Source organism: Panthera uncia, chromosome D4 (assembly GCF_023721935.1).
Source record: "Panthera uncia isolate 11264 chromosome D4, Puncia_PCG_1.0, whole genome shotgun sequence".
NCBI lineage: Eukaryota > Metazoa > Chordata > Mammalia > Carnivora > Felidae > Panthera > Panthera uncia.
This window is the reverse complement of record NC_064807.1, coordinates 44,318,543-44,345,026: the sequence shown is the minus strand read 5'-3', so window position 1 is coordinate 44,345,026 and position 26,484 is coordinate 44,318,543. Positions and strand designations below refer to the sequence as shown.

At 40.9% G+C, this 26,484-nt stretch overlaps 1 protein-coding gene across 1 annotated transcript in view; it reads right to left on the bottom strand.

Annotated features, from left to right (window-relative positions):
* The window catches only part of FOCAD (focadhesin), a 313,963-nt gene that overhangs the window by 84,132 nt on the left and 203,347 nt on the right, over positions 1 to 26,484 (bottom strand). Inside the window, exons 20-22 of the mRNA XM_049635278.1 lie at positions 22,342 to 22,527; positions 14,404 to 14,525; positions 215 to 307 (exon numbers count right to left, since the gene is read on the bottom strand). Of these exons, the coding sequence (XP_049491235.1) occupies positions 215 to 307; positions 14,404 to 14,525; positions 22,342 to 22,527 (401 nt within the window). The remainder of the gene's footprint in view (positions 1 to 214; positions 308 to 14,403; positions 14,526 to 22,341; positions 22,528 to 26,484) is intronic.

The following is a 26,484-nucleotide window of genomic DNA, read 5'->3' as shown; positions in this document are numbered from 1 at the left end:
TCTCTCCCTCTCCCCCACTTGCTTTCTGTCTCCCTCTCTCAAAGTCAACATTTGAAAAAACTGAGTGCCATTATGTACATAACTCACATTCTTTTACGAGCAGAAATAAGCACTGCGTTGTCCTAAGGGCTTTTATATTAAATACGTGTTGGCAGTGAAATGTGAGATACAAAGGAGACACTCGCTATGGCAAAGGATCCTACGGTCCCCTTACCTGTAAAATGGCATGGTAGGCTCGACTCATATACGCCAGCCAGGCCTGTGGCAGGAAAATCGCACGGTGCCACTCAGAAAGCTGGATGTGAACCTGCGGGGGAAAAACACACCGCCACGTAAGTTAGACTATGCGGTATGAAAGCAGAATGAAATTCTTCCCTTCCCCTTATTTAAATGATTTAGATCCTAAAAACAAACCGAATGAGTCTAGGATCAGAACCACAAATAAGATCTTTTGGCTGCTTTCAAAGGAGAAGGGTTTCGAGCCCTGTAAAGACAAAATAAAAGCAGCCTGGAATTTTCTAAATTAAAGCAAGGAGAATTCTACAACAGTAACAAGTCAGGACGCGTGCGTAATACAAACGTGTCCCTGAAAGTTAGGGGGAAACCCTGCGAAGCCTCTTGCCAGTGTCAGGAAACCAGGTATCATCTAGCCAATCCGCCCCCCCCCCCAACCATTTTTAATGACAATAAATATTGCTCACATCCCAGATTTCCAATAGGACAGTTTCGGAAGTAATGACCTGAAAGGGGCGACGGAAACATCACGCGTAGAAACCACGACAGCAAGAGGTGCAAACGGACAAGTGCACGGGGCAACCGGGCACACCGCTAGACCGGCGCCCTTTTATCAGGGTGGGTGAACAAGAGAAAGAAGGTATGTGCCAACACCGAAGCCTTGTTTCTGAAGAGAGGCCCAGACAAAACATCGGGTTTTCATAGTCATTTCTGTTTCTCCCCATTAGTACAAGGCTATCTTGCAACAAATCTTCCCAAGGCCTGCTTCTGTTAAAGGAAGATCGCTCAAGAACAACAGTCAGCGTGCATCGCATTTCACATTTCCTGTAGCTCATCTCATCCAAACCCAAACACCTGAAACGTCAGCGTGGGTCCCACAGACCAAAGACGACGACAAACAACCAGGCAGGCAAGTGTCCACAGAATTGCCCCAGAATCACGATAACTGGGAGTGTGTTAAGGAGATTTTGCTGTATTAGAGGAATTAATTTTCTCAAGGGCTTTGTGATAGGGAAGCGAAGAGCCTCTCTGAATACAGCTCGTCCCCAGGGCCTCTGGTATTTTCTGTAATCCCAGTCTTAGTGCGGGCCTACTATACACAAGCTACTACGAAAGGGCTCTGAGGATTATCTTTTTTTTTTTTAATTTTTTTTTAATGTTTATTCATTTTTGAGACAGGGCATGAGTGGGGGAGGGGCAGAGAGAGAGAGAGAGAGAGAGAGAGGGAGAGAGAGACAGCATCTGAAGCAGGCTCTAGGCTCTGAGCTGTCAGCAAAGAGCCTGATGCAGGGCTCAAACTCACAGACCACGACATCTATCATGACCTAAGCGGAGGTCGGACACTTAACCGACTGAGCCACCCAAGTGCCCCAAGGCTAGGATTATCAACCGATCTATGTCTGCAGAGATCTTTCTAGCGGGAGAGTCAAAAATGGGCACAGTCAGGTTATAAGGCCAAAGTATGAGAAACCCACGAGAATGAGAAGAACAAAGAACATTAACTCTGTCTGCTATCACTTCTCATTCCACCACGGTTTAAAAAAAATTCTTTTTGACATTCAGACAGTATGAAAAAGATACAACATGAAATGAACTTCAAAAAAAATGATAAAGACAGGTGTCTTCTTTTTCTGATTAAGAACTCACTGCATTGAGTAGGGTAGGGGGAGCCGGGTCACTATGTCAACAAAAATCCTTGAAGGGGCAGGCCCAGGGCCCTCTCTTGTTATCCAGGAAGGAGACTACAACCTAGGCCGCATTTCCAGCTGGAGAGGCATTAATCAGTCCTTGGCCCTGCTCTCTTGTTTCCAAAATGTGGGGAATTTTCCTATCGATTCCATTTCTGTTTCATAAAGTACATTAACTATCAAGTCCTATTTTGAGACCCGGATTTAACAGAGAGAACGCTCAAACACCGCAACCAAAACTTTTTTCTCTTCTCTCAGAGCCTCAAAATAGTTCAGTATTTTCCTGCCAAAGGATCCATGGACATCACTGCACTACTGAGAATATCCACGGTCTCAGCAAATTGCCAAAAAGAGCACTGGATGTTTCTGGAAGGACAATGGTCGCAATTGCTTCTCAAACCTGAGTTAAAAAAGGAAAGTATTATGGGAAAAAATGTGAAGGAAAATGAGCAGATCAAACGTTGAGCTTCTAAGGGCAAAAGCACTCATGCCCGGAAACCTGTTTAAAAGGAGGTTAGAAACTGAAGGTGAAAGCCAGTACTCCAGCTGCCACTCCAACCACATCTGAAGGTGGGTGCGGGGACACAGCAGAAAGCGTGAGCCCACACCCCAGCCTGAACTACTCATGTTTTGTGAGATTATACGTAGTCTCGGGGTTCTCTGGAGTCAGCCGTGAATAAATCTCCTTAAAAATGCACTCTCTTGCTCTTTCCCTTACTCAAGAGAAACTTAGGGAAACAGTTTAAAGTGAGTCGTGCTCTTACACGCCGGTCGTGTCACACGCAAAAGAGACTTCCTTGACCATTTTTAACAAAAACACATTTTAGGAGGCTACTCTAATTCAATGTATAGCCACCCAGGTAGGTTATTGATCTTCGGCTGAAAAATACAATTAGCATTTCTAAAGTATGAAAAGTATGTCTAATTTGCTACACTTTGAGAAGTCTCTGAAGGAAATCCAATCGACAAAATTAACCGCAAATCATGAACTTGCAACCTCATCATGCGGCAGATGGTAAAGCAGGGCGCTCAACCACCGTGGCCAAGTTGCAATGGATGTGAAATTTACTTTTGCTTTAACTACGTATACCCGTGCAATGACAGGTGTCTGATGGGACTGTTGACATGAGCAGGTTCTATGATCTGGGGATGACTAAGAGTTTCTAGGTGGAAGAGGTAGTAAGTATAATGAAACGTTATGCTTGTGCCTAAAAAGAGACCACGTTAGAGAAACAGACACAAGTAGGGGACGGGGGAGGACACTGGGGTGAGGGCAGGGACGGGAGCACATTACAGGACTAAATATAAATCGGGTTGTCAGGGTAGACCTCGCTGAGAAGGTGAAGCCTGAATGAAGACCTGAATGCAATGAAGATACAAACACCCAGATAAGGCGGCGCCTACTCAGTGGGCTCAGCATTTGACTCGATTTTGGCTTGAGTCACGATCCCAGGGTCATGGGATCGAGCCCCGTGTCAGACTCTGTGCTAAGCATGGACCCTGCTTATGACTCTCTCACTCTCTCTCTCTCTCTCTCTCTCTCTCTCTCTCTCATGCTCTTTCTCTCTCTAAAAAAAAAAAAAAAAAAAAAAAAGGAAAAACCCAGGTAAGGGCTGATGGGAATGTAAAACAGTTCAGTTATTATGGAAAACAGGTCATTCCTCCAAAAAGTCAAACAGAATTACCCTTTGACCCAGCAATTCCAATCCTACGTATATACCCAAAAGAATCGAAACCATGTATTCAAACAAACACTGCACATGAATGTGCATGACAGCACTTTCACAATTAGCCAAAAGGTGGAAAGAACCCACACGTTCAATGAATGAATGAATGAAATATATCTACAATGGACTATTCAGCCATAAAAAGGAATGGCATACAGATGCACGCTAGAATGTAGATGAACTGTGAAAACATTTACGTGAAAGAGAAAGAAGCCAGACACAAAGGTCGCATACTATATGATTCTATTTATATGATATATCCAGAGTAGGTAATCCATACAGACAGAAAGCAAATTAGTGGTTGTCAGGGGAGGGGAAGAGAGAGGGGAAGGGAAGAAGGGAGGGAGAAATGGGAAGTGAGAGTTTGATGCACACAGGGTCTCACTGGAGGGGGATGAAAATGTTCTGGAACTAGCTAGAGGTGATGGTTTGCACACTGTGACTACACTAAATACCACTGCGTTAAGCTTTGAAGGTGTTAGTTTTACGTTATGTGAATTTTGCCTCGATTGAAAACACACATATACACAAGGTAAGGCAAAAGTCCTACAGCAAGCCCATGGCTAACCTGTCTGAGGAACACATAGAAGGCCAGTGTAACCAACCAACCAACCAACCATCACAGACAGAGTGAGAGAGAGAGAAGGTCGGCAAATTAACAGGGCACTCAGGGAATGCAGGGAAGTGACTTCGAGGTCACGTTCCAGGACTTGTGTTAGTATTCTTAGGAAAGGGGGAGCCATTACAAGGTTTTGGGAAGAATGACATGACATAGTGAATAGTGTAGAAGATCATGGTGACTGCTACGTTGAGAACAGACTGTAGGGGGCAAAGGTCAGAGCAGAGACACGTCCTCGCAGGCTACTGCAACCATCCGGGTACGAGAGAACTATGGCTCAGAGGTGCGTCCGCAACCTGCAGGATACTAGTTTTCGAATATTTACCCATATAATTCTTCCACTCACCCCAAATGTTCAGTAAAATGCCAAGACATAAAACAGAAAATAGGTAAAACTTGTCTCAGTGAAGTGAGGAGGAAGGCTGGGGGCTTGGTGTTCAGCCCTCTTGCTCATTGGATGCGACTGGTAAAGGTCCCTGAGATGCCTGAAAACACAGCTTTAACTAGAAGGACATAAAATAGATCAGTGGTTGTCAGGAGAAGGTGGGGAGGAAAGGGACTGACTACCAAGGAGCATGGGGGAATTTTTAGGGTGACAGAACTGCCCTTCTTTTGACTGTGGTACCGGTTCCATGAACGTGTGCACTTGTAAAAATCCATACAACTGTGTACTAAGAGACGAGAAATCTACCGTATGTATATTATGCCTCGACACACACGCAAGATTAAAAGTACATAGTTTGAAAGTCGCTACTTTCAGATTGTAGTACTTCTCAAACCCTCTCCTCCCACCATCTATGACACTCTGTACACTTGCCATCAGCATTGCAAATCCACTCTTCCTTTTACCGTTCGTGTTTCTATCAATACCACCAGCCAATATCCCAGTCACCCAGTCACCCAGGTTGGGAACTTCTGACTTATCCCGGACTTCCTTCTTGCCCCCAACTCAACCGTCAACTCCACCACTGAAATGTTTGTTCTATTTTCCCATAGTTTCTGCTTCACTCCCTTTTTCCTAATTCCTGCCCAGAGTACTGAGGCCCCTAACTGATCTCCCAACAGCTGAAAATCTTTCTTCCTTCTAATACATCCTAAACGGTGCTGCTACTCTTACATTAACTCGGAACTTCTTTTCCCAAACCTTTGATGGTTCATTAAAGAATACGGTCCCAACTCTTCTGTACTAGGTTCAAAGCCCTTTAGAATCAAAAGCCCACCATTTACTTTAAGAAATAATTTGTTCTCATGTAAGAACTCTGCTGGCCAAGATCCCCAACCAATTTCCCCAGATGATTTCCTGGTCTTCTCTTTCATTTAACCTGCATCCTGGCTGAATTGGGTTACAAACCAATTCCCAAGTCAGTCGTCTACTCTACAGGACTACTTCTAGGGCCTGGGATGCCCTGTCCTTCTCTCATCTCTACTCCCTGAAATAATGTCTTCCATCTCTATGCTTCCAGGATGCTACCAACCTCTCCTATAACATTCGACCGATTCCCTGTTAGATTATTTGTGTATGCATCTTACCCTCAAACAATGCTAAGGGCAGAGATCACATCCTGTTCCTCTCGGAATCCCTCCCACGGACCCATAAGAGTGTCTTGTGTTCAAGTAAGTACCTGCTGAGTTTAATCAGATTTAATGCACAGTATTGGCTTTAAGACAAAATTCTGTCATGAGAAAACTATATGACCATAAACAAGTCATCACAGAAAATCATGAAGTTCAACTTTCAATCCCTCTGGAAACAGTGTTAGAACACTTTTTTTTTAGCAGACACAGCTAAATTCAAACACAAGTTGTTGAGGACACAGTTCTAAAAGCATGTCCAAAATGTTCTGGCCAGGAAAGGTTTAATTCCAGCTGAAAACACAGTGAGTGACAAAGCAAAATTTTAAAGCGGGTTTTAGGAGCAGAGAGAGAGGGAGACAGAGAATCCCAAGCAGGCTCCACACTGTCAGCTCAGGGCAAAGCCCAATGTGGGACTCGAACTCATGAAGCATGAGGCCATGACCCGAGCCGAAACCAAGAGGCAGATGCTTAACCAACTGAATCCACCCAGGCGCCTCAAGAAAACATCCATTTTAACAGACTTTCATTAAATACTATAAATCAAGGAAGACAGATGCTGGTGAGGTTGTCAGATGGCCAAAGTAGAAGGAAATAAGGTAGGGTAACATGTACAAATTTACCGATAAACTAGGTGCTTACTATTGATTTTAAAACCTTAATTTCACAAAGTAAGGCCTTTCCATGTTCCCCAGATGTATATATATTATTATCAAAAGAATAAAAGTATTTAACTTCAGTTGCTACAAAGACACGCCAACACTGAGCCACTACATTTAGTCTGTGATGTGCCCACACTCCTCCCACATTGCCAGAAGAAAAACCATTTGTACTTAGTGTTCGAGACCCCAAAAGCCACTCAATGTCCCATTGTTTATATATGAGATATAATAGCCTTCAATTTTCTGTCAATAGTAATCTTGTTTGCACAAAAATAATTTTGTTATTCCCGTCTCCTGACAAATGGTGACTGGAGGACAAGAAGGGAGGGCTTATAGAGGACACATTTTTAAAGTAAAATGACACTCGTTTCTTTGTGGGTGCTTTCTGGACATTTCAAAGTCTGACTCCCCCCTTCCCTCCTTCGTCCTCTCTCTCTTCCACAGCCTATCTCTCTCTCCCTGCCCCCCCCCCATCAGTATAACATTAGCTTGAAAGCTGACAATTCAGTCACATCTCAAGCAACCATTTACTTACTCTGTTATTTAATAGGAGGGGGGAAAACCCAGTTACCATAACAACTCACATCACATGGCAATTATGGAGTCTCTAAAATACAGCAAACCATACTTTTCACAGTGTTTTCTAAGGGGAATGTGTAATAAGCACAGATACCACTTCTCCCAATGATTATTCTGAATTTCTATCTAATTGTTTCATATTGCATGAATGTTACTGCTACTCCATATTCTTCATACGAAATATGTTTTTAAGTAAGAAGGAAGTGAAAGAAAAAGGCAAATATATTACTTGTAGTTCAAACGATGGGGTATAGCCCACCTATTTCTGGGCATCTGGGGGGGGGGATCCATAGAAGGCAGAAGAAAAGCAAGATTAATTTCTAGAGGAAAAAGAATCAAATGATGATCAATGAGAAAGGAAGTGAGGAAGGAAGGAAGGAAGGAAGGAAGGAAGGAAGGAAGGAGAGAAAGGGCGAGAAAGAGGGAGAGGGAGAGAGAGAACGAAAGATTGATTTCATTCAGAGTAGTGCTACCAAGAAGTCCAGATAAGGTTTCTCCGAACTAACAACGAAAAAAGAGCTCATTACCTAATGCAGAGGCAGAAATATGGTCGGGTGGCAGCAGCAAGATTGGGAGAATTTGCCTGTGTCCAAAGATGGAGGAAATAATGAAGCAAGACTGCCATTCTCATCCAGGGACAAACCACCATCATCCAATTTAGGTGAGAGTGTCATGTCAGAGTTAGAAATGCCAAAGGATGACAAGGCAGGCAGCAAGTTTCAGGGAAGGAAACTGTCATTCACCTTCAGCTTCCTCATCAACAGGAACCAAGTTCGTCTCAGGATGAGAACGTGTAGTTTAAATCAGAACAGAAGTGGGGCGCCTGGATGGCTCAGTCAGTTAAGTGCCCGACTTCGGCTCAGGTCATGATCTCGCGGTCTGAGAGTTCGAGCCCCGCATCGGGCTCTGTGCTGACAGCTCGGAGCCTGGAGCCTGTTTCAGATTCTGTGTGTCTCTCTCTCTGACCCTCCCCCGTTCATGTTCTGTCTCTCTCTGTCTCAAAAATAAATAAACGTTAAAAAAAAAATGTAAATCAGAGCAGAAGAGGACAGTCACTTGAGCTTGGAGAAGCCCTACGAGGTCTGGAATGACCCCTGGTTATCCCCTGTTCAAAGGAGCGGAGAGAGAGAACCACTTCAGGTTTAGAAAGCCCTAAACAGGACGATGACACAGAACTCCTCCCGGATGTCAGGTCAAACTCAAATCAGACTCACGTATCTGCGAGTCTTCCAAAAGTATCATGGGAGAGTTTCACTGTAAGAAGAGTCAATTAAAAAAAAAATTTTTTTTTAAGTTTTCAAAAAGAAGACAATACAATAATCTCCAAAAGAATTCATCACAGGTTAAATCAGTAGTTCATAGCTAGTTTTCCACAAAATGAAAAGTTCCTTGGTTTACTAAACCTAGTTTTCGGGAAATATTGACAATTACGAGAAGCAAAATACACGTCAGAACATGAAGAGCAGAGCAATTTGGGACATGTGGGACATTCAAAACAAAGTTCCTCCACCTGTTCATACACATCCACCCATCCACAGTTACAGGCATTAAGAAGGCCATAGCATATCCTACAAGTATACGTCATCTGTGGGAGGAAGACAAGGCTACCTCTATCTACTCATATAAATGAAAAGTGACATAAAACAGTGCATAAGAGCTATTCAAATTATAATAATGTCATTTCTGGAAGCCCTCAATAACCGTTAGATTCACCATCATGTTAATTACAACATTCTGGAAAAAGGAAACCATCATACCACGCGCACATACGAAGTCTAAGGCGCATCCATGTTTCAAAAGGATTAAAATCATCAAGTCAACAAATGTCTACTATGTGCCAGGAATACTGGGCACGCTCGAACTACAGGCGACCAAAACCAACTTCCTGATTTGATAAACTTTACACCTCACAGAAGGGGACAGACCCCAAGCTTCAGGATTAGTGGGAATGGATGGATAGATTGAGTGAAGAGCCTCATATATCAAATAAATTGAATTCACAGTTAGAAACATTCCTAAAGACAACTCCAAACAGTTTCCAAATTTTCACTGGAAAATTCTATCAAGTATTTAAGGAAAAATTATTTCTTAGGACAGCATTACACAGTAACACATCAGACAGAGATAATACAAGGAAAGTACAGAACAATATCCCTCATGAGCACAGATGCAAAATTCCTTAACAAAATGTAATTAATAAATCAAATTCAGCAATATTTAAATAGGATAATACACTACGATTACATGGAGTTTTTCCTAGGAATGAAGATTTGGTTCACTTAGACAAATCAAAATAATTTGTCATATCAACAAGTTCAAAAACTATACAGTTCTATGAATAGATATAGAAAAAACCCATGTGACAAAATTCAACATCCATTTGTGACAAAAACTCTCAGCAATTTAGGAATAAAAAGAAACTTTGTCAATCTGATAAAGGATATCTACAAAATCTTTATACTAAAATAAGGTAAATATAACATATTCAATGTTAAGACACTGAATGTTTTCCCACAAAACTGTGTATGAGATAAGAATGTATGCCCTTACCACTCCAGTTCAACACTGCTGGAGGGCCCCAGGCAAAAAGACAAGAAAAAGAAATGAAAGGCACACCGATAAGAAAAAAAAAAAAAAATTAAGACCATCTCTACACACAATGTTACCATGAAAAACAAAAAGCTACAAAAAAGTAACAAGAATATATAAGTAGGTTTAGTAAAGTCATAGAAAAGTATCCATTATATGTTTATATACTAGCAAGGAGCGGTTGGAAATTAAGACCAATAAAAAAAACACTTCGAGGCACTAGCATCAAAATACTTAGGGACACACAACACTCATTAAATTTAACAAAATACGCACAAGATTTGTAGTAAAACACTGACCTAAAATAATCGAAAGATATACCCTGTACATGAGTTCAAAGACTCCATATTAGTAAGATGTCAATTCTCTCCCAAATTTATCTACACAGATTCAATACCTCTCTAACCAAAATTACAGCTGACGCTTTTTTTGTTTTTTGTGGTTTCTCAAAGCTGATTTAAAATTTACATGGAAAGGCAAAAGGCTTAAGACAGTCAAATTTCAAAACAACAAAATTGGAGGACTCATATTGCTTGATTTCAAGACTTCTTATACAGCAACACTAATTAAGCCGTATGGTTCTGATTTAAAGCACACACATGTAGATCAATGGAACAAAATTGAGTGCAGAAATAGACCCACACATATGGACAAATGATTTTCCACAAAGGTGCCTTGGTGAAGAAAGAATGGTACATTCAAAAAATACAACCCATACCTTGTGAAAAGTTAAGTTACACAGATCGTAGGCTGAAATGTAAACTGTAAGACTTCTGTAAGTAAACACAGGAGATCATCAAGTGACTAATGGATAAACTATATATAGTATGTCCCTACAATGGAATATTATTAGGCCATAAAAAGAAATAAAGTACTGATACGTGTGACCGCAAGTACAAATTTTGAAAACATTATGCTAAGTGAAAGAAGTCAGACAAAAAAGACCACATATTGCCCGATTCCATTTACATGAAATGTTCAAAATAGGCAGATCTATCAAGACAGAAAGTGTATGAGTGGTTGCTAGAGGCTAGGGAGAGAGGAAAATGGAGAGTGGCTGCTGATAGGTACAGAATTTCTTTTCGGTATGATGAAAAAACAGAAAATCTTTGAGGCTTTGGGTTGGAGAGAAAGCAAGAACATAAATAGAAAAACTTGATAAACTGGAATTCTTTAAAGCTAACAATTTGCTCTTCAAAAGACACTGCCAAGGAAATAAAAAGACAAGTATACAGATTCAGTATAAATTTTTTTTTTTTTTGCAAAACACATTTCTAAGAAAGAATTTATGCCAGAATATATAAGGAACTCTCATTTGAAAACAATAACCTGTTTTTTTTTAAAAAAAGGTAAAACAACACAATACTTCATGGAAGATATGAATGGCAAAAAATGCATGAAAACATGCTCAACATCAATAGTCATTAAGGAAGCACAAAACCACAAAGAGAAACCACTATCCATGTATGAGAACGGCTAGCTTTTAAGAAACTGGTCATACTGCGCATGGGCAAAGAGGCAGGGCACCCGGGACTCCCTTCCATTGCTGGCGGGGACTCAAAATGGGACAGTCACCAGGAAAAGTTTGCTAGTTTCTTATATTCACTTACCAGATGGCTCAGCAAGCCCAAGCCTACGTCTTTATTTACTCAAAAAGACATGAAAACAGATGTCCACACGTACACCTTACGAGAACTGCTTATAGCAGCTTCAGTCATAATTGCCAAAAGCTGGAAACAACCCAAGGGTCCATCAACGGCTGAATAAACCAACTGAAACTCTCATGACAGACTTTTTTTTTTTTTTTTTTAAATAAAAAGACCCAGAAGCAGTGATGAGAAACCCAAGGCAAGTCTGAAGGAACTTGAGCTGTAATAATACCAAAAGGACTGCAACAAAGCAAATACTAGAGTCATCTTGGGAAGATCCAAAGGTATTTTTTAAATGTTCTCTGCTTAACCTGGGACTAGGGAGGGTAGTTCAAGGACCACCCTGAGTCACACTGCTGGGATCAGTTTCCAGGCTCCTCTACTTACTAGTTCTGTGATGTCGAGCACAATAGCTGTACCAACCTCACAGTGTCAATGTAGAGATTAAAGGAATTTAGATATAGGGGTGTCTGGGTGGCTCAGTCACTTAAGCGTCTGACTTTGACTCAGGTCATGATTTCACGGTTTGTGAGTTCGAGCCCCACATCAAGCTCTGTGCTGACAGGTTGGAGCCTGGAGCCTGCTTCCCATTCTGTATCTCCCTCTCTCTCTGCCCCTCCCCTGCTCACACTCTGTCTCTCTCTCAAAAAAGAATAAACATTTAAAAAAAAAAAAGGAATTTATATTTATATATATAAATTGCCACACACACACACACACACACACACACACACACACACGGCAATTTTTAAAACGCCTGAGCTGGTTATTAGCTATTATTATTCCAATTATTATTCTGATTAACCAGATCTTAAAACTCTTATTTGTTGTTGCCTAGTTTGAGAAAATGGGTGATTCATTCTCTATCTCTGCCTTTTTTTTTTTAATGAATTACAATAGGATGAATTCAAACAAAAATCCCACCACAGGTTTGACAAAATTCTATCCAATATATCTTCCAGCTGACTTGTAAAAAAAGATTTCTCGGGGCTCCTGGGTGGCTCAGTCAGTTAAGTGTCCAACTCTCGATTCTGGCTCACGTCATGATCTCACAGCTTGTGAGTTTGAGCCCCGCACTGGGCTTTACGCTGACAGTGTGGATCCTGCTTGAGATTCTCTCTGCCTCTCTCTCTCTCTCTGCCCCTTCCCTGCTTGAGCACACATGCGCGCGCTCTGTCTCTTTCTCAAAATAAATAAACGAATAAATAAATAAATAATATGAAAATGAATAAAATAAAATATTTTCTCATCTCTTTGAAATTTTCTAGGCATCTACAAGACAAGCAACAAGCATTTTAATCCAAATATTTTCTCTGTTCATATCCAAGCCACACCCCATAAATTCTGATGCCATTTGCTGAATTTACTAGACTTCCTTCTGCTATTCCCTGTGTTAACAATTTTTATTGTTTCTGTTCTGATGGTGACTTTTAAAGTCAGCTTTCCATTAATACTTAACACTGTGGTTATCCTTCAATCTCCTAGGTGCACAGCGTAAAAATACAAAAAGGCACCAAACTCTACCTTCTCCATAGGCAAGTAATAAGATATCAGGGAAAACAAATCTAGAAATCACCTACGTTCTCTCTTTCATGAAATTAAACCTCTTTTCTTCCCGGATCTTCATTCCCTCCTCAGTTAAGACACTGAATTAGACTAAAAAGGCTTTGAACCAAGTATTTACATAATTTCAACTCTAATTGAATATATGAAAGAACACGGTTGCATAGGATAAATATAGGTCTCTAAAAACTGGCTATGCTAACTGGTAGGATGCAGAATATAATCCGACGAAACTCTGTGATGCCAAGATATATAAATTATGCACCAAAATGAGATTTAGTACAAACATCCAGTAGGAGCTCTAATTAATTTGACATCAAACTATTACATACTTCACAATTTTTATCTTCATTTATAACTGACTGATGTTAACCTATCATGTCTTAATTATATAAAATAAGCCTCCTTGCTATATTTTGCTATTCATTTATATATTTTAATTTATACACACCCGAACAAGTAACTGTCATAAGACGTGCAAAGAAAACACCAAAGTACACACTGCCCATGTGCTCTCTAGCCTCCCTCTTCCCTCTGGTGTTGTTATGATCTGCAATGATCAGACTTTATATAAATCGTCTCATGGCATCACATAACTTTATTTTAAAAGGGTAGCCTAGGGGCGCCTGGTTGGCTCGATCTGTTAAACGTCCAACTCTTGATTCCAGCTCAGGCCACGATCTCACGGTTTGTGAGGCTGAGCCCTGCATCAGGTTCCGTGCTGACAGCGTGAGGCCTGCTTGGGATGCTCTCTCTCTCTGTCTCTCTGCCCCTCTCTGGCTCACACTCTTTCCCTCTCTCTTAAAATAAATAAACTTTAAAATTAAATTTAATTTAATTAAAAAATAAAAGGGTAGCCTAAAAAAAATAGAATAAACACTAAAACCAAAGGGTTTTTCTCCCCCCTTAAACACTTTTATTTACTGTTCATTCCCAAAATTCACAACATATATAAACACTGGTGCCCTACATACTTGCAAAGGATTCAAATTAAGAAATAGGCAAGATTATTTCTTTAAGTAATAAACTAGCATTTATTTTGAACAATAAGAGTTTAACAACAATGAAATAAACCAAATTTGTACGTACCACTCCCTAATAACAAGGCTGGGCAATGGGAGAAGCGTGCTAGTTTCTTTCAGAAACACATCCAAATGTTTTTTTTAGTAGTGAATCGGGTCAACTATTGTGATTGCCTTAAAAAAATTTTTTTAATGTTTTATTATTTATTTTTGAGGGAGAGAGAGAGAGAGAGAGACAGAGCATGAATGGAGGAGGAGCAGAGAGAGAGAGAGGGAGACACAGAATCCAAAGCAGGCTCCAGGCTCCGAGCTGTCAGCACAGAGCCCCATGTGGGGCTAGAACCCACAAGCCGTGAGATCATGACTTGAGCCTAAGTCAGACACTTAACCGACTGAGCCACCCAGTCGGTTGCCTTTAAAAGCAACTTACGTTAATCGTGATAAAGAGAAAAATTATTTCCAAACACACATTAAATTACAGGTAAGGCAAGGCACCTACCTCATGCACAAGAGCAAGCGAGGTCTGCTTGAAACTTCGCCCTCTACTGGCCATCAGTCGATTCAATGGTTTGCCATCTTTACTCTGGTACGTTGAAATATCATAACAAAATAACATACCACCTGAAAAAAAAAAAAAACTTATAAAAACACTTCTTATGGGAAAAATTCATTAATCATATTCTCAATAATCCGTATTCACTCAACCTGGATAGAGGTATTTAGAAATGAAAAGAATTTACTAAGCAAATTATGATTTTTGACTACTGGTGTCTAAGGAAAGAAAAAACAGAAGACATACAAGACCTCAGCTGTTACTCTATTCAAACTATCACTTATTTACAAGCCTTATTCATTTGTAAATAAGTGAAGAAATTTACAATTCGCACCTTATTTTAATCTCTAGAAGTAACCATTCATGAAGTTTAAGTTTTTAAGAATAAATTCCAATGAGGGGCACCTGGGTGGCTCAGTCGGTGAAGCGTTAAGTGTCCGACTTCGGCTCAGGTCATGATCTCACAGTTTGTGAGTTCGAGCCCCGTGTCGGGCTCTGTGCTGACAGCTCAGAGCCTGGAGCCTGCCTCACATTCTGTGTCTCCCTCTCTCTCTGCCCCTTCCTTGCTCATGCTGTGTCTCTCTCTGTCTCAAAAATAAATAAACATTAAATTAAAAAAAAAAAAAAAAAGAATAAATTCCAATGAATGAGAAATGCTTGCACCAATACCAATCTTCGGGACCTTCTGATAACAGGGGTCCCTTTCGTTTACACCCACAAGTGGACAAGTTTTCTTTCATCCCTACACTCACCGTGTATTCACCCTCCCCTTCTCCCTCCTTCCTCCTCCTCTAACCCTTGCTATCCTCCCCACTTGGGTTAACTAAGTTCTTGAATTGAACTCCCAGTTCTGGCTGGCCCCCAGTGTCAACTGAAAAGCAAAGACAGGCAGCCAAATGCTAGACTATGAGTGAGAGTAGTCTTGGAAGCTCTCTGGGGGTAACTGAGCCAATGAGAAGACACACTCAAGAACTAAGATAATTTAAAACACAAAGATCATTGCATTTTTAAACCTTTCTTATTGAAGTATAATATACAACACAGGAAAAGTGCACATTGAGCATACAGCTCAATGAATTCCCACGAACAACATATGATCAGCATCCAGATGAAGAAACAAAACATTATCAAAATCCCAGAAGCCTTGGGGCGCCTGGGTGGTTCAGTCGGTTAAGTGTCCGACTTCGGCTCAGGTCGTGATCTCGCGGTCCGTGAGTTCGAGCCCTACGTCGGGCTCTGTGCTGACAGCTCGGAACCTGGAGCCTGCTTCAGATTCTGTGTCTCCCTCTCTCTCTGACCCTCCCCCCACTCATGTTCTGTCTCTGTCTCAAAAATAAATAAACGTTAAAAAAAATTTTTTTTTAAATCCCAGAAGCCTTTCTCATGTCTCCTGCTGGTCACATCCACCCCCACCCCAACGGTTACAACCTTCTAATGACCATTTTGCCTACTTTGGTACTTTATATAAATGGAATCAGACTGTACATATGCTTTTATATCTGGCTTCCTTCACTCAAATAATCATTGCGAGAATCAGCCCCAATAGTGGCAGTTGCAGAACGCTTATTCTTGTTGCGGAGTAATATTCCCTCATGTGAATGTAACACAACTGATTTATCCATTTTACTGCCAGTAGGCAAGGAGATAGCTTCCAGGTTGAGGGCTACTCAAAGAATGCTCCTGTGGACCTTAGAGCATGTCTTTGGTGATTTCATCTCGGTTTATCCCTGAGACTGAAATAACTAGGTAAAACAGGATCTGAACTGGCTCAGAACCAGTTTTCCAAAGTGGTTGCACTAACTTACGAATATTCCCAGCAGCTGTTCTGGTTGTTCCACATATTAACCGATACTTTTTATTTTCCACCCCGCTAATGACTATTTTAATGTCTAATTTGTCATCTGCAAATAATTACTGTATTATTTCTTCCTTTCTAATGCTTATGACTTTTATTTCTTTTTCTTGGCTTATTACATTAGCTACAGTCTTTATTAAAATACTAAATAATAGGGGCGTCTGGGTGGCTCAGTCGATTAAGTGTCCAACTTTGACTCAGGTCGTGATCTCACGGTTCTTGGGTTCGAGCCCCGCATTGGGGTCTGTGTTGAAAGCTTGGAGCCTGAAGCCTGCTGTGGATTTTGTGTCTCCCTCTCTCTGCCTCTTGCCTGCTCACACTCCATCTCTCTGTCTCTCTCTCTCAAAAGTAAATAAACATTTAAAAATTAAAAAAAAAATACTAAGTAATAGTGCTTATTTAAAAAATTTTTTAATCTTTATTTTTGAGAGAGAGAGAGAGAGAGCATGAGTGGGGAAGGGGCAGAGAGAGAGGGAGACACAGAATCCAAAGCAGGCTCCAGGCTCTGAGCTGTCAGCACAGAGCCTGACATGGGGCTCGAACTCATAGGACTGCGAGATCATGACCTGAGCCAAAGTTGGACGCTGAACCAACTGAGCCACCAGGCACCCCTGAATAATAGTGCTTGTAACAAACATCCGTATCTTTTTCCCAATCTCAAGGAGTACAAGTTTCAATCTTTCAGTATTAAGTACAAAAACAACATTGTAGCTGTTCTTTATTAGAAGTTTAAAAATTTCCCTTCCAGAGGCGCCTGGGCGCCTCAGTTGGTTAAGTGTCTCTGGGGTTTAGTCTCACACTTGGTGAGTTCGAGCTCTGTCTCGAGCTCTGCACTGACAGCGTGGAACCTACTTGGGATTCTCTGTCTCGGTCTCTCTCTGCTCCTCCCCCCTCTTTTGCTTTCTCTCTCTTTCAAAATACATAAACATTTTTTAAAATGTTCCCTTCCATTCATAGTTTAACGAGAGTCTTTTTTGTATCATGAATGGGAATAAAGCTTTTCAAAGGTGTTTTCTACATCTATTGAGATCATCTGAGGATTGTTCTGCCTTTTTCTAATGTACTGGATTATACTGATTTTCAAACATTGAATTAACCCCACTCAATTGTTATATATTACCCTCTACGTATTGAATTCAGTTTTCTAACATATTTTGGGGTATTTTTGCAAATATGTTCAGTGGGAGAGGTTGGTGTACAGGTTTATAATATTCCCTTCTGGCACTTGGTATTAAGATTATGCTGACTGCATCAACAGTGTTCCCTTCTTCCATTCTGTTAGAATTTATGAAAGATGATTATTACTTCCTCCTTGATTTTTGTGTAAGAACTAACCAAGGAAGCCATCTGCACTTAGAGTTTTCTTTGTAGGAAAGTTTTTACGGATTTAATTTCTTTAATACATATTGAACGATTCAGATAGTCTATTTCTCCTTCTGTTTTCCAAAATTTTATATTTTGATGAATTTTACATCCTGTCCCAACTGTGAAACTTATTGGCTAAAAGTTCTTTACAATATTCTTTTATGATCTTTTTGAACGCTGTAGGGTCTGAAGAGGCGTCTCCTTTGTTGTTCCTGATTAGAGGTAATCCATATTTCTCTATTTTCTTGTGTAGACTTACAATGGCTTTATCAATTTTATTAAAGTTTTCAAAGATTCGATTTTTGGCAGTGATTTTCATTATATGTTTTTTATTGTTTTTATTCTTATCTTTATTATTCCTTTCCTTAAGCTTAATTTAGGTTATTCTTGAAATGGAAGCTTAAATCATGATTGTCTTCCTGTCTTATTTTTTTAACATATGCACTAAAGAAACAAATTTCCATGTCATGCTGCTTTAGCTACATCCCACAGGTCATGTGGCTCATCCCACAGGTCAATAAGCCATGTGGCTTGTTTTCATTATGATTCAGTTAAAAATATTTTCTGATTTCCATTTTTATTTTCTCTTTGATCCATGGATTATTTATAAGTATACTGTTCAATTTTGAGGCTACTGGAGACATTCTAGCTATCTTTTTCTTTATTTTTAGCTCAATTCCACCAACATCAGAAGACAGGCTCTAAATAACTTCAATGTTTTGAAATTTCTTGCAGTTTATGTCTGTCATATATATGGTCACTTTGGTAAGTTTCCCAAGTACCGTTAAGCAACATAAGAATTCTATCACTGTAAGTTACAATGCTTTTCATGTCAATTAAGTAAAGTTTGTTCATAGTCTTATTCAGATATTTTGTAAATTTACTGATTTTTTTTGCCTGCTCTTTCATCAAGCTATTTAAAATAGGTTTTAAAGTGTCCTACTTCTATTGTAGGTTTGTCCTCTTCTAAAATTTAAATTCCAGTTAGCTAACATACAGTGTAATATTACTTTCAAGTATACGATGTAGTGATTCAACACTTAGATACAACACCCGGTGTTCATCACAACAAGTGCCCTCCTTAATTCCCATCACCCATATAACCCATTCCCCCACCCACTTCCCTTCTGGTAGGTGTGCCTATTTGAACTTTTAGCTTTGCTAATTTCTTTCATATATTTTGAAATTATGTCATTTTGTGCACCCCGATTAGAACTGTGAGATTTTCTTAACGGAGTGACCTCTTTATCTCCATGAACTGTCCCCTTCATTTCAAAGTTTCTTCCATTTTCATGCGTCCAGGACTTTTTCATCATATACTGGACAGTATACAAAGGAACCACAGGAAAATCTAAACGATATTTTTTAATCAGAGAGGAGCTGTCCTCCCCTGTCAGACAGATACAGTGAAGGACTGATCATGAAATTGCATAGAGATTGAACTGGATTAGGCTTGATTATAGCTTTGGTAACTCTCGGTCTACCTGAGAGTCCCTGTTCCTAGGGAGCACCTCCCCCAAGATTTTCATCTGACACCCTACTCAGTCTCCTCAATACGGAAAGCTTATGAGAGATTCAGATGTGTCACAGGTTTTTGGCTCACCTCTTTCATTCCCATCCCATCAAGCTTCAAAATTTGACAAATATCGTGACGGAGAAATAGACTATGTGTCGAAGGCCTGCAAGTCTCCAGTTTTGCCATGCAGGCACCGCGTGAATGACAAGATCTCTGTTGGTTTCTCTGCCTCCTGCACCAGCCTCTTGTCAAGGTCAAGCCTGAATTTCAGCCTCCAGCTGAGGCAAAACAAGTTAAGTGCACCCAGGTGAAAAGAGCTGTAGATCATCATTATCAATTCACTGCTTGTGTGCTTTGTTTTCTGTCCCGTTCTCCCTGCTCTTCTTTGTTTCGTAAGGCTGGAGATTGCATTTTGCCTCTTAGAAGCGCCAGCCTTAACTTTCAGCGCAAACTCAAAATTCAGCCAGATAGCTTATTAGATGGCTTATTTAGCTTATCAGCTTATGAGCCAGAGTCTTCGGAGAACCAAAACCAGAAACAGAATCTCAATCAATATAATATTATATAAGAATTATATAACAATTGGGTCACAAGATTATGGGGGCTAAGAAGTCCCATAATCTTGTTGTCTGCAAGCTGGAAAGACCCAGGAAAGATGGTAGTGTAATTCAGAGATGGATGTCCTAGCCAAGGAAAGAGCAAGTTCACCCCTTTACTAGTCTTCTGTTCTCTTCAGGCCATCAGTGAATTGGGATGTTGCCCACCCACACTGGTGAGGGTAAACTTCTTTATTCAGTCTACTGATTCAAATGTTAGCCTCTTCTAGGGCCGCCTGGGTGGCTCAGTCGGTTAAGCATCTGACTTTGGCTCAGGTCACGATCTCGCGGTCCATGGGTTCGAGCCCCGCGTCGGGCTCTGTGCTGACAGCTCAGAGCCTGGAGCCTGTTTCAGATTCTGTGTCTCCCTCTTTCTCTGACCCTCCCCTGTTCATGCTCTCTCTCTCTGTCTCAAAAATGAGTAAACGTTAAAAAAAAAAAAAAAAATTCAAATGTTAGCCTCTTCTAGAACGACACTCACAGACACCCAGGAATAATGTTTTACCAGCTACCTGGATATCACTTAGCCCAGTCAAGTTGACATAGAAAATTAACCATCACATCACTCTAGACCCATGCCACCACTAAAAGCTCCACTAGTTTCTCTGTACTCCAACAGACCTCTTCCTAGGCCAAGCCCCAGTCCCAGCCCACAACCGAAATCACTGTCTATCTTCCACGGGGCAGTGGGGGGCACAGTTCTAAAATGTTCTTTCTCTCCGTTCTGTGATTTTAATCTACTTATCTCTGCCTCAATAATTCTCCAGTGCCTTTACAATGTGGTTTATCTTTGCCATTTTATCCAGTTGTGTCTAAATGTTAGCAGCAGCAGCACTCTGCCATGACCCATCACATCCTTCTTGAAAGTGGAAGTTAAATCATGATATTAAAAACCTATACCTTGGGTCTATCCAACAAGAAGATTTAATTATGGTAAATATTTATGCCTCCAACTTGACACCACCCAAATATATAAATCAATTAGTCACAAACATAAAAAAAACCTCATCGATAATAATACCATAATAGTAGGGGACTTTCACACCCCACTTACAGCAATGATCTCTCAGCAGAAAATCAACAAGGAAACAATGGCTTTGAATGACACATTGGATCCAATGGACTTAACAAACATATTCGGAACATTTCATCCTAAAGCAGCAGAATACACATTCTTCTCAAGTGCCCATGGGAACATTCTCCAGAGCAGATCACATACTGGGTCACAAATCAGCCCCTCAATAAGTACAAAGAGATCAATATCATACCATGCACATTTTCAGATCAAAACACTAGGACACCTGAAATCAACCACAAGAAAAAAATGGAAAAGTCCACAAATACTTGGAGATTAAAGAACATCCTACTAAAGAATGAATGGGTTAACCAAGAAGTTAAAGAGGAAATTAAAAAGTACATGGAAGCCAATGAAAATGAAAACACGACACTCAAACCTTTAGGATACAGCAAAGGAAGTCGTAAGAGGGAAGTACATAGCAATCCTAAAGAAGAAAGAAAGGTCTCCAATACACAACCTAATCTTACACCTAAAGGAGCTGGAAAAAGAACAGTAAATAAAGCCTAAAACCAGCAGAGGAAGAGAAATAATAAAGATTAGAGCAGAAATCAATGATGTCGAAATCAAAAAACAGTAGAACAGATCAACAAAACTAGAAGCTGGTTCTTAGAAAGAATCAATAAAATTGATAAACCCCTAGCCAGATTTATCAAAAAGAAAAAGGAGAGGACCCAAATAAATTAAATCATAAATGAAAGAGGAGAGATCACAACCAACACCATAGAAATACAAACAATAATAACAACAGTATGGAGATTCCTCGAAAAATTAGAAATAGAACTACTCTATGACCCAGCAATTGCACTGCTGACTATTTATACAAAGGATACAAAAGTGCTGATTCAAAGGGGCACATGCACCCCAATGTTTACAGCAGCATTATCAACAATGGCCAAATCATGGAAAGAGCCTAAAAGTCCATTGACTGATGAATGGATAAAGAAGGTGTGGTGTGTATATACAATGGGATATGACGTGGCGATCAAAAGAATGAGACCTTGTCATTTGCAACAAAAGTGGATGGAACTAGACTGTATTATACTAAGCAAAATAAGTCAGCCAGAGAGACAAATACCTTATGATTTCACTCATATGTGGTATTTAAGAAACAAAACAGATGAACACAGGGAAGGGAAGAAAAAATAAGAAAAATACAGAGAGGGAGGCAAACCGTAAGTGACTCTTAAATACAGGGAACAAACGGAGGGTTGCTGGAGCGGTGCTGGGTGGGGGGATGGGCTAAATGGGTGATGGGCACTAAAGGGGACACTTGTCGGGATGAGCACTGGGTGTTATATGTAAGTGGTGAATCACTAGATTCTACTCCTGAACCTATCATAACACTTTATGTTAACTAACTTGGATTTAAATTTTAAAAACTAAATTAAGAATTAATTAATTGATTAAAATACAATTAAGAACGCTTCCTAATTAAAACCAAACCCGCTACCTTGATATTATGTAGTGCACTCACCTGCAAGGCCAGGTTTCAAACCCGGTTGCTTGTTTGTTTCATACATTTTCAAAATAAAATTGGGGATTCCTGCTACGGTCTTTCCTTGGTCTGAGCGAACACCTCCTTTTAATGCAGAGTGATATACTCCACGGGGCATATTCACCATTTCTTGCTTCACAAGAGATGTAAAAAATTCCTCCAAAGCTGAAAGAGGTGAAAGATCAAAAGTAAACATAGTATGTTAGGAGAGCATCATTCACTCTTAACTCATATATAGTTATTTTCATGCATGCTTGCACACCCACACACACAGCTGTATTTCAGACCAAACTTCACACAGTGAAAGGGAACTCTTGATTCCCATCCTTTGCCTAGTCTTCCCAAATTATAACATGGCACCCAGTTACTCAAGCTTAAAACCTTCATCATTCTCAATTCCTCTCTTTCTCACACTTCATATACGTAAATCCATGAGCAAGCCCTTGCAGATCTACCTGCAGAAATATATCCTGGCTCCATCATCCATTTCTCTCCATTTTCACCGCTGCTTGCCTACAAAACAGGTTTGTACTCAAGTGTTATTTCCCTAGGGGCCACTAGAGGTTGCCCAATGCAGAAACAAAAACAACGAACACATCTAAGCTAAACAAATGGTAGGCATGGAAAACAAAATGGAAAACCACTGCCTGTGCCTCTCGTAAGAATAAAAAAGAAGGGTCCACCTAACTAAACAGGAATTTCATTCTTAATAGGTCTCAAAGTCCTCTTTAAATGACTGTGATTAAATTGAAGGTGCTCACTGGAGCATCTATTATGCGCCCAGTTCCGTTACTCCTACATAGAACCTTCCTAGAGGTGACCACGCTTCTCCACTGAAAGCCCAGAGAACGCCTGTGTGGGATGTTTTCCACTTACCCCTCCAGACCGGCCCTCTGCCCTCTCAACCTTGCTCTGTACGTTGGGAGACAACCTTTATCGACTACATCCGCAGGGCTCCCTTGTCCTCCGGCTTTTAGTTGGCTTTTTCCAACGGGAGACACTCGCCAAAGATCACAGGTTGGAAGCAGAGTGAGGTCAGGGCATGTGTCCCCAGACACCCTCCTGCAGGACTGTTACAAGTGGCCTGCATCCCTCTTCTGCAGCCCCTGGCTCCCCTGAGGCAGTGCTATCCACGACACAGACGCTCTCCCCGATTCTCCAGACTGCTACGTCCCCTTCCTTACCTCTTCAGGCTGGGGGACATTAACCATTCGGGGATAACGCACCATTGCTTGTGAATTTCCTTCAAACCTGACCACACAGCTGTAAATGGTGCCTGTATGAAACCCTCAAGGACTCCAACTGAATGTGCCTCTTCTGCCAAGCCCCTGGCTAATACATCATCTACATGAAAGAGACGCACGACGTCCAGTCACAGGCCACGTACCCCAATTCCTGCATAGGCGTGCACAGGTGGGACTGCTTCACCCTGGGGGTGAGTACAGACGACTCAGAATGTAGCTAAAGATCATGTTTGTGAGGACAGAGGAGCTATGGCGGGAGAAGGTAATTTCACGCTTTCTCAGAAGGGAATCTATTTTGGCAAAAGCTCATCTGTGTCAGGAGGTAAGTACACTTCTGCGCGTAGACTAACTCGGGAACCGAACTCTGTCTCCTTGTCAAGCTCTTCAGAGAACTAAGGACTCTCAAATTAACTCAAGCCCCCAAAATGAGTTTAAATGAGGGTAGGACACCATGAGTATGACCAATGTATACAGCACCATCTTCCCTGGCCAGGAAGCTAGGAACTACCATTTCTTTTCTACTGCTTCCGAGCCTTGCTCTGTCCCTCCAGATGATCAGGTGAGAATTTAAAAGAGCTGAAAATTCTGTAGAACACAGGGTTTTAAATATAAATTTTTAAAACACCCCCCAGTGTCCTTTAATAGGTGAGGGGACAAACTGTGGAACATCCTACAATGGAGTACTACTCAGCAATTAAAAGAAATCGACATAGGCAAGTATTTGCATAAACATCAAAGTCATTATGCTGTGTGTAAAAAAATTTCTTTAACTGAAAAGTCTACATACTATATGGGGGGGAACTAGTGAAATCCTAAGTCTATAGTGTTTTTTTGTTTTATTTTTTAAAGAGAGAGAGCGTGAGCAGGGGAGGGGGAAAGAGGGAGGGAGGGAGGGAGAGGGGGAGAGAGGGAGAGGGAGGGAGAAAAAGAGAGAGAGAGAGAGAGAGAGAGAGAGAGAGAGAGAGGGAGAGAGAATCTTCAGCAGGCTGCAGGCTCAGTGCAGAGCCCGACACGGGGCTCGATCCCATAGTCCTGGGATCATGACCTGAGCCGAAATCAAGAGTTGGACGCTGAACCGACTGAGCCCCCCAGGAGCCCCTAACAGGTCTATGGTTTAAATAATTGCTTTGTACCAATGTGAATTTCCTGGTTTTAATAATGAACCAAAGTATGTGAGAGGTTATCCCGCTGGGTACATTACAGTGTACCTGCAACTTCTTTTAAGTCATTTAAGTTTATTTCAAAATAAAAAAACAAAATAAAATACCAGTAACATCCCTATTTAAAAGGCGGCAAATTACTGGATTCCTCTGCAGCTGCTTTTGTGTTTACTTGAAAAGACATCAGGGAAGAAAAGGACCAGGGTTCACTCATGCTCAGTGCAATTTGGTTTTCTGGCTGCTGTAACTAGAGACCTCATGTGTATTACCCACCCTGTGCCTTTTAGGGCATATGTTCCTAAGGCTGGTGCTTTCTCCTGGTTCTTTTTTGAGTTCTCCAGTAACTGCAGGGAGAGGGAGGCCCAGGAAAATAAAGAACTTGACCCCACGGCGACACGGTTTGCCAGACCCCGGCAGTTTCCAGAGCACCCCCACGTGACGCTACTGAATTTTCTCCAACACACATACTTGCTGAACTCAAATCCTCCCCTTCTTTCTCAGGGAAAGGCACTCATAACGATCAAGTACGAACAATGTAGAAGAGCCAGTTAATGGCCACCACATCCTGAGAGGACAGAAGCAACAGCACACCTTGGCCACACCATCTCCTTTCTCCGCCACACGCCTGGGGGGGACTGGATAACATCATTTAAAAAGCCCAAAAGGACTAGGACTTCTACCTCTATGGCAATTTGGGGACGCAGGAGGAACTTTGTTTAACTGAAGGCTTTTTTCCTTCCCGGGACTCACTATTAAAACCGCAAAGGGATCCTAGACTCTCCAGGGCCATGAGGTGGGAAACGGGGAAGAACAGAAACGGGGAACAGGAATGAGTCCTTAAGGCTCTTTTCTGGACATCGAGAGAAAGGGAAATGTGAACTCTTTGTCTAAGTTGTTCCATTTCAGTTTTCTCTCATGAAAGGAGGCAGGGATTTGGGACAGAATTGTCTAGAAATAAATAGTATGCATGTGCCTGAATTCCTCAGCTAATCTCATGGGGGTAAAGCCAAGGGGGAGAAAAAAATCCCCTATTATAGGATATGGCGATTATGATTGACAAGATGACATTTCTTGTGTGGGCTGATCTTAATTTTCAGAAGCTGACCTTTTCACATCCATGTACATTCAAGGTAGAATTGGGACAGAACAAGGTAATCGGTGCCTGCTCGGAAAAATGTTGGCTAATACTGAATTAGAATAATTAGATATAATTAGAATAATTTTTTTAAATGTCACGGTCCTAGAAGCTTTTTATCAAAACTGAATGATCATACAATTTAATCCATTAATTTACAGCTTTCGAATATTGATACCATCTTCGGAATGATTCTAAAGAAAGAATAAATTCGTAACGAAAGTACCCAGGAAATCTCTGCAGATTCTAACGATCTTTTCATTTAGCTTATAGAATAAAGAACCGTTATTTGAGCCAGTGACTTAAAGTCCCACTGCAAATTTGTCTCGTAGAATATGGCTTTTGAAATGGATTTTAATTTCTCACTGAAAATGGTGGTTTCAACTGGTTTTCCAGTGCCATTTTATTCGACCCTAACGTTTTTCCGTGTGTTCAGAACACCATCACCACCTCAAGCCGTCCCTATAAAAGAGACACCTTTTGCCTTTCAGATAGAAAGGAAGCTACAATTAAAGTAAACTATAAATATGTACACATCAGAAAAGAACACCATCGGACAGGTAAAAAACACTGACAAATGCTG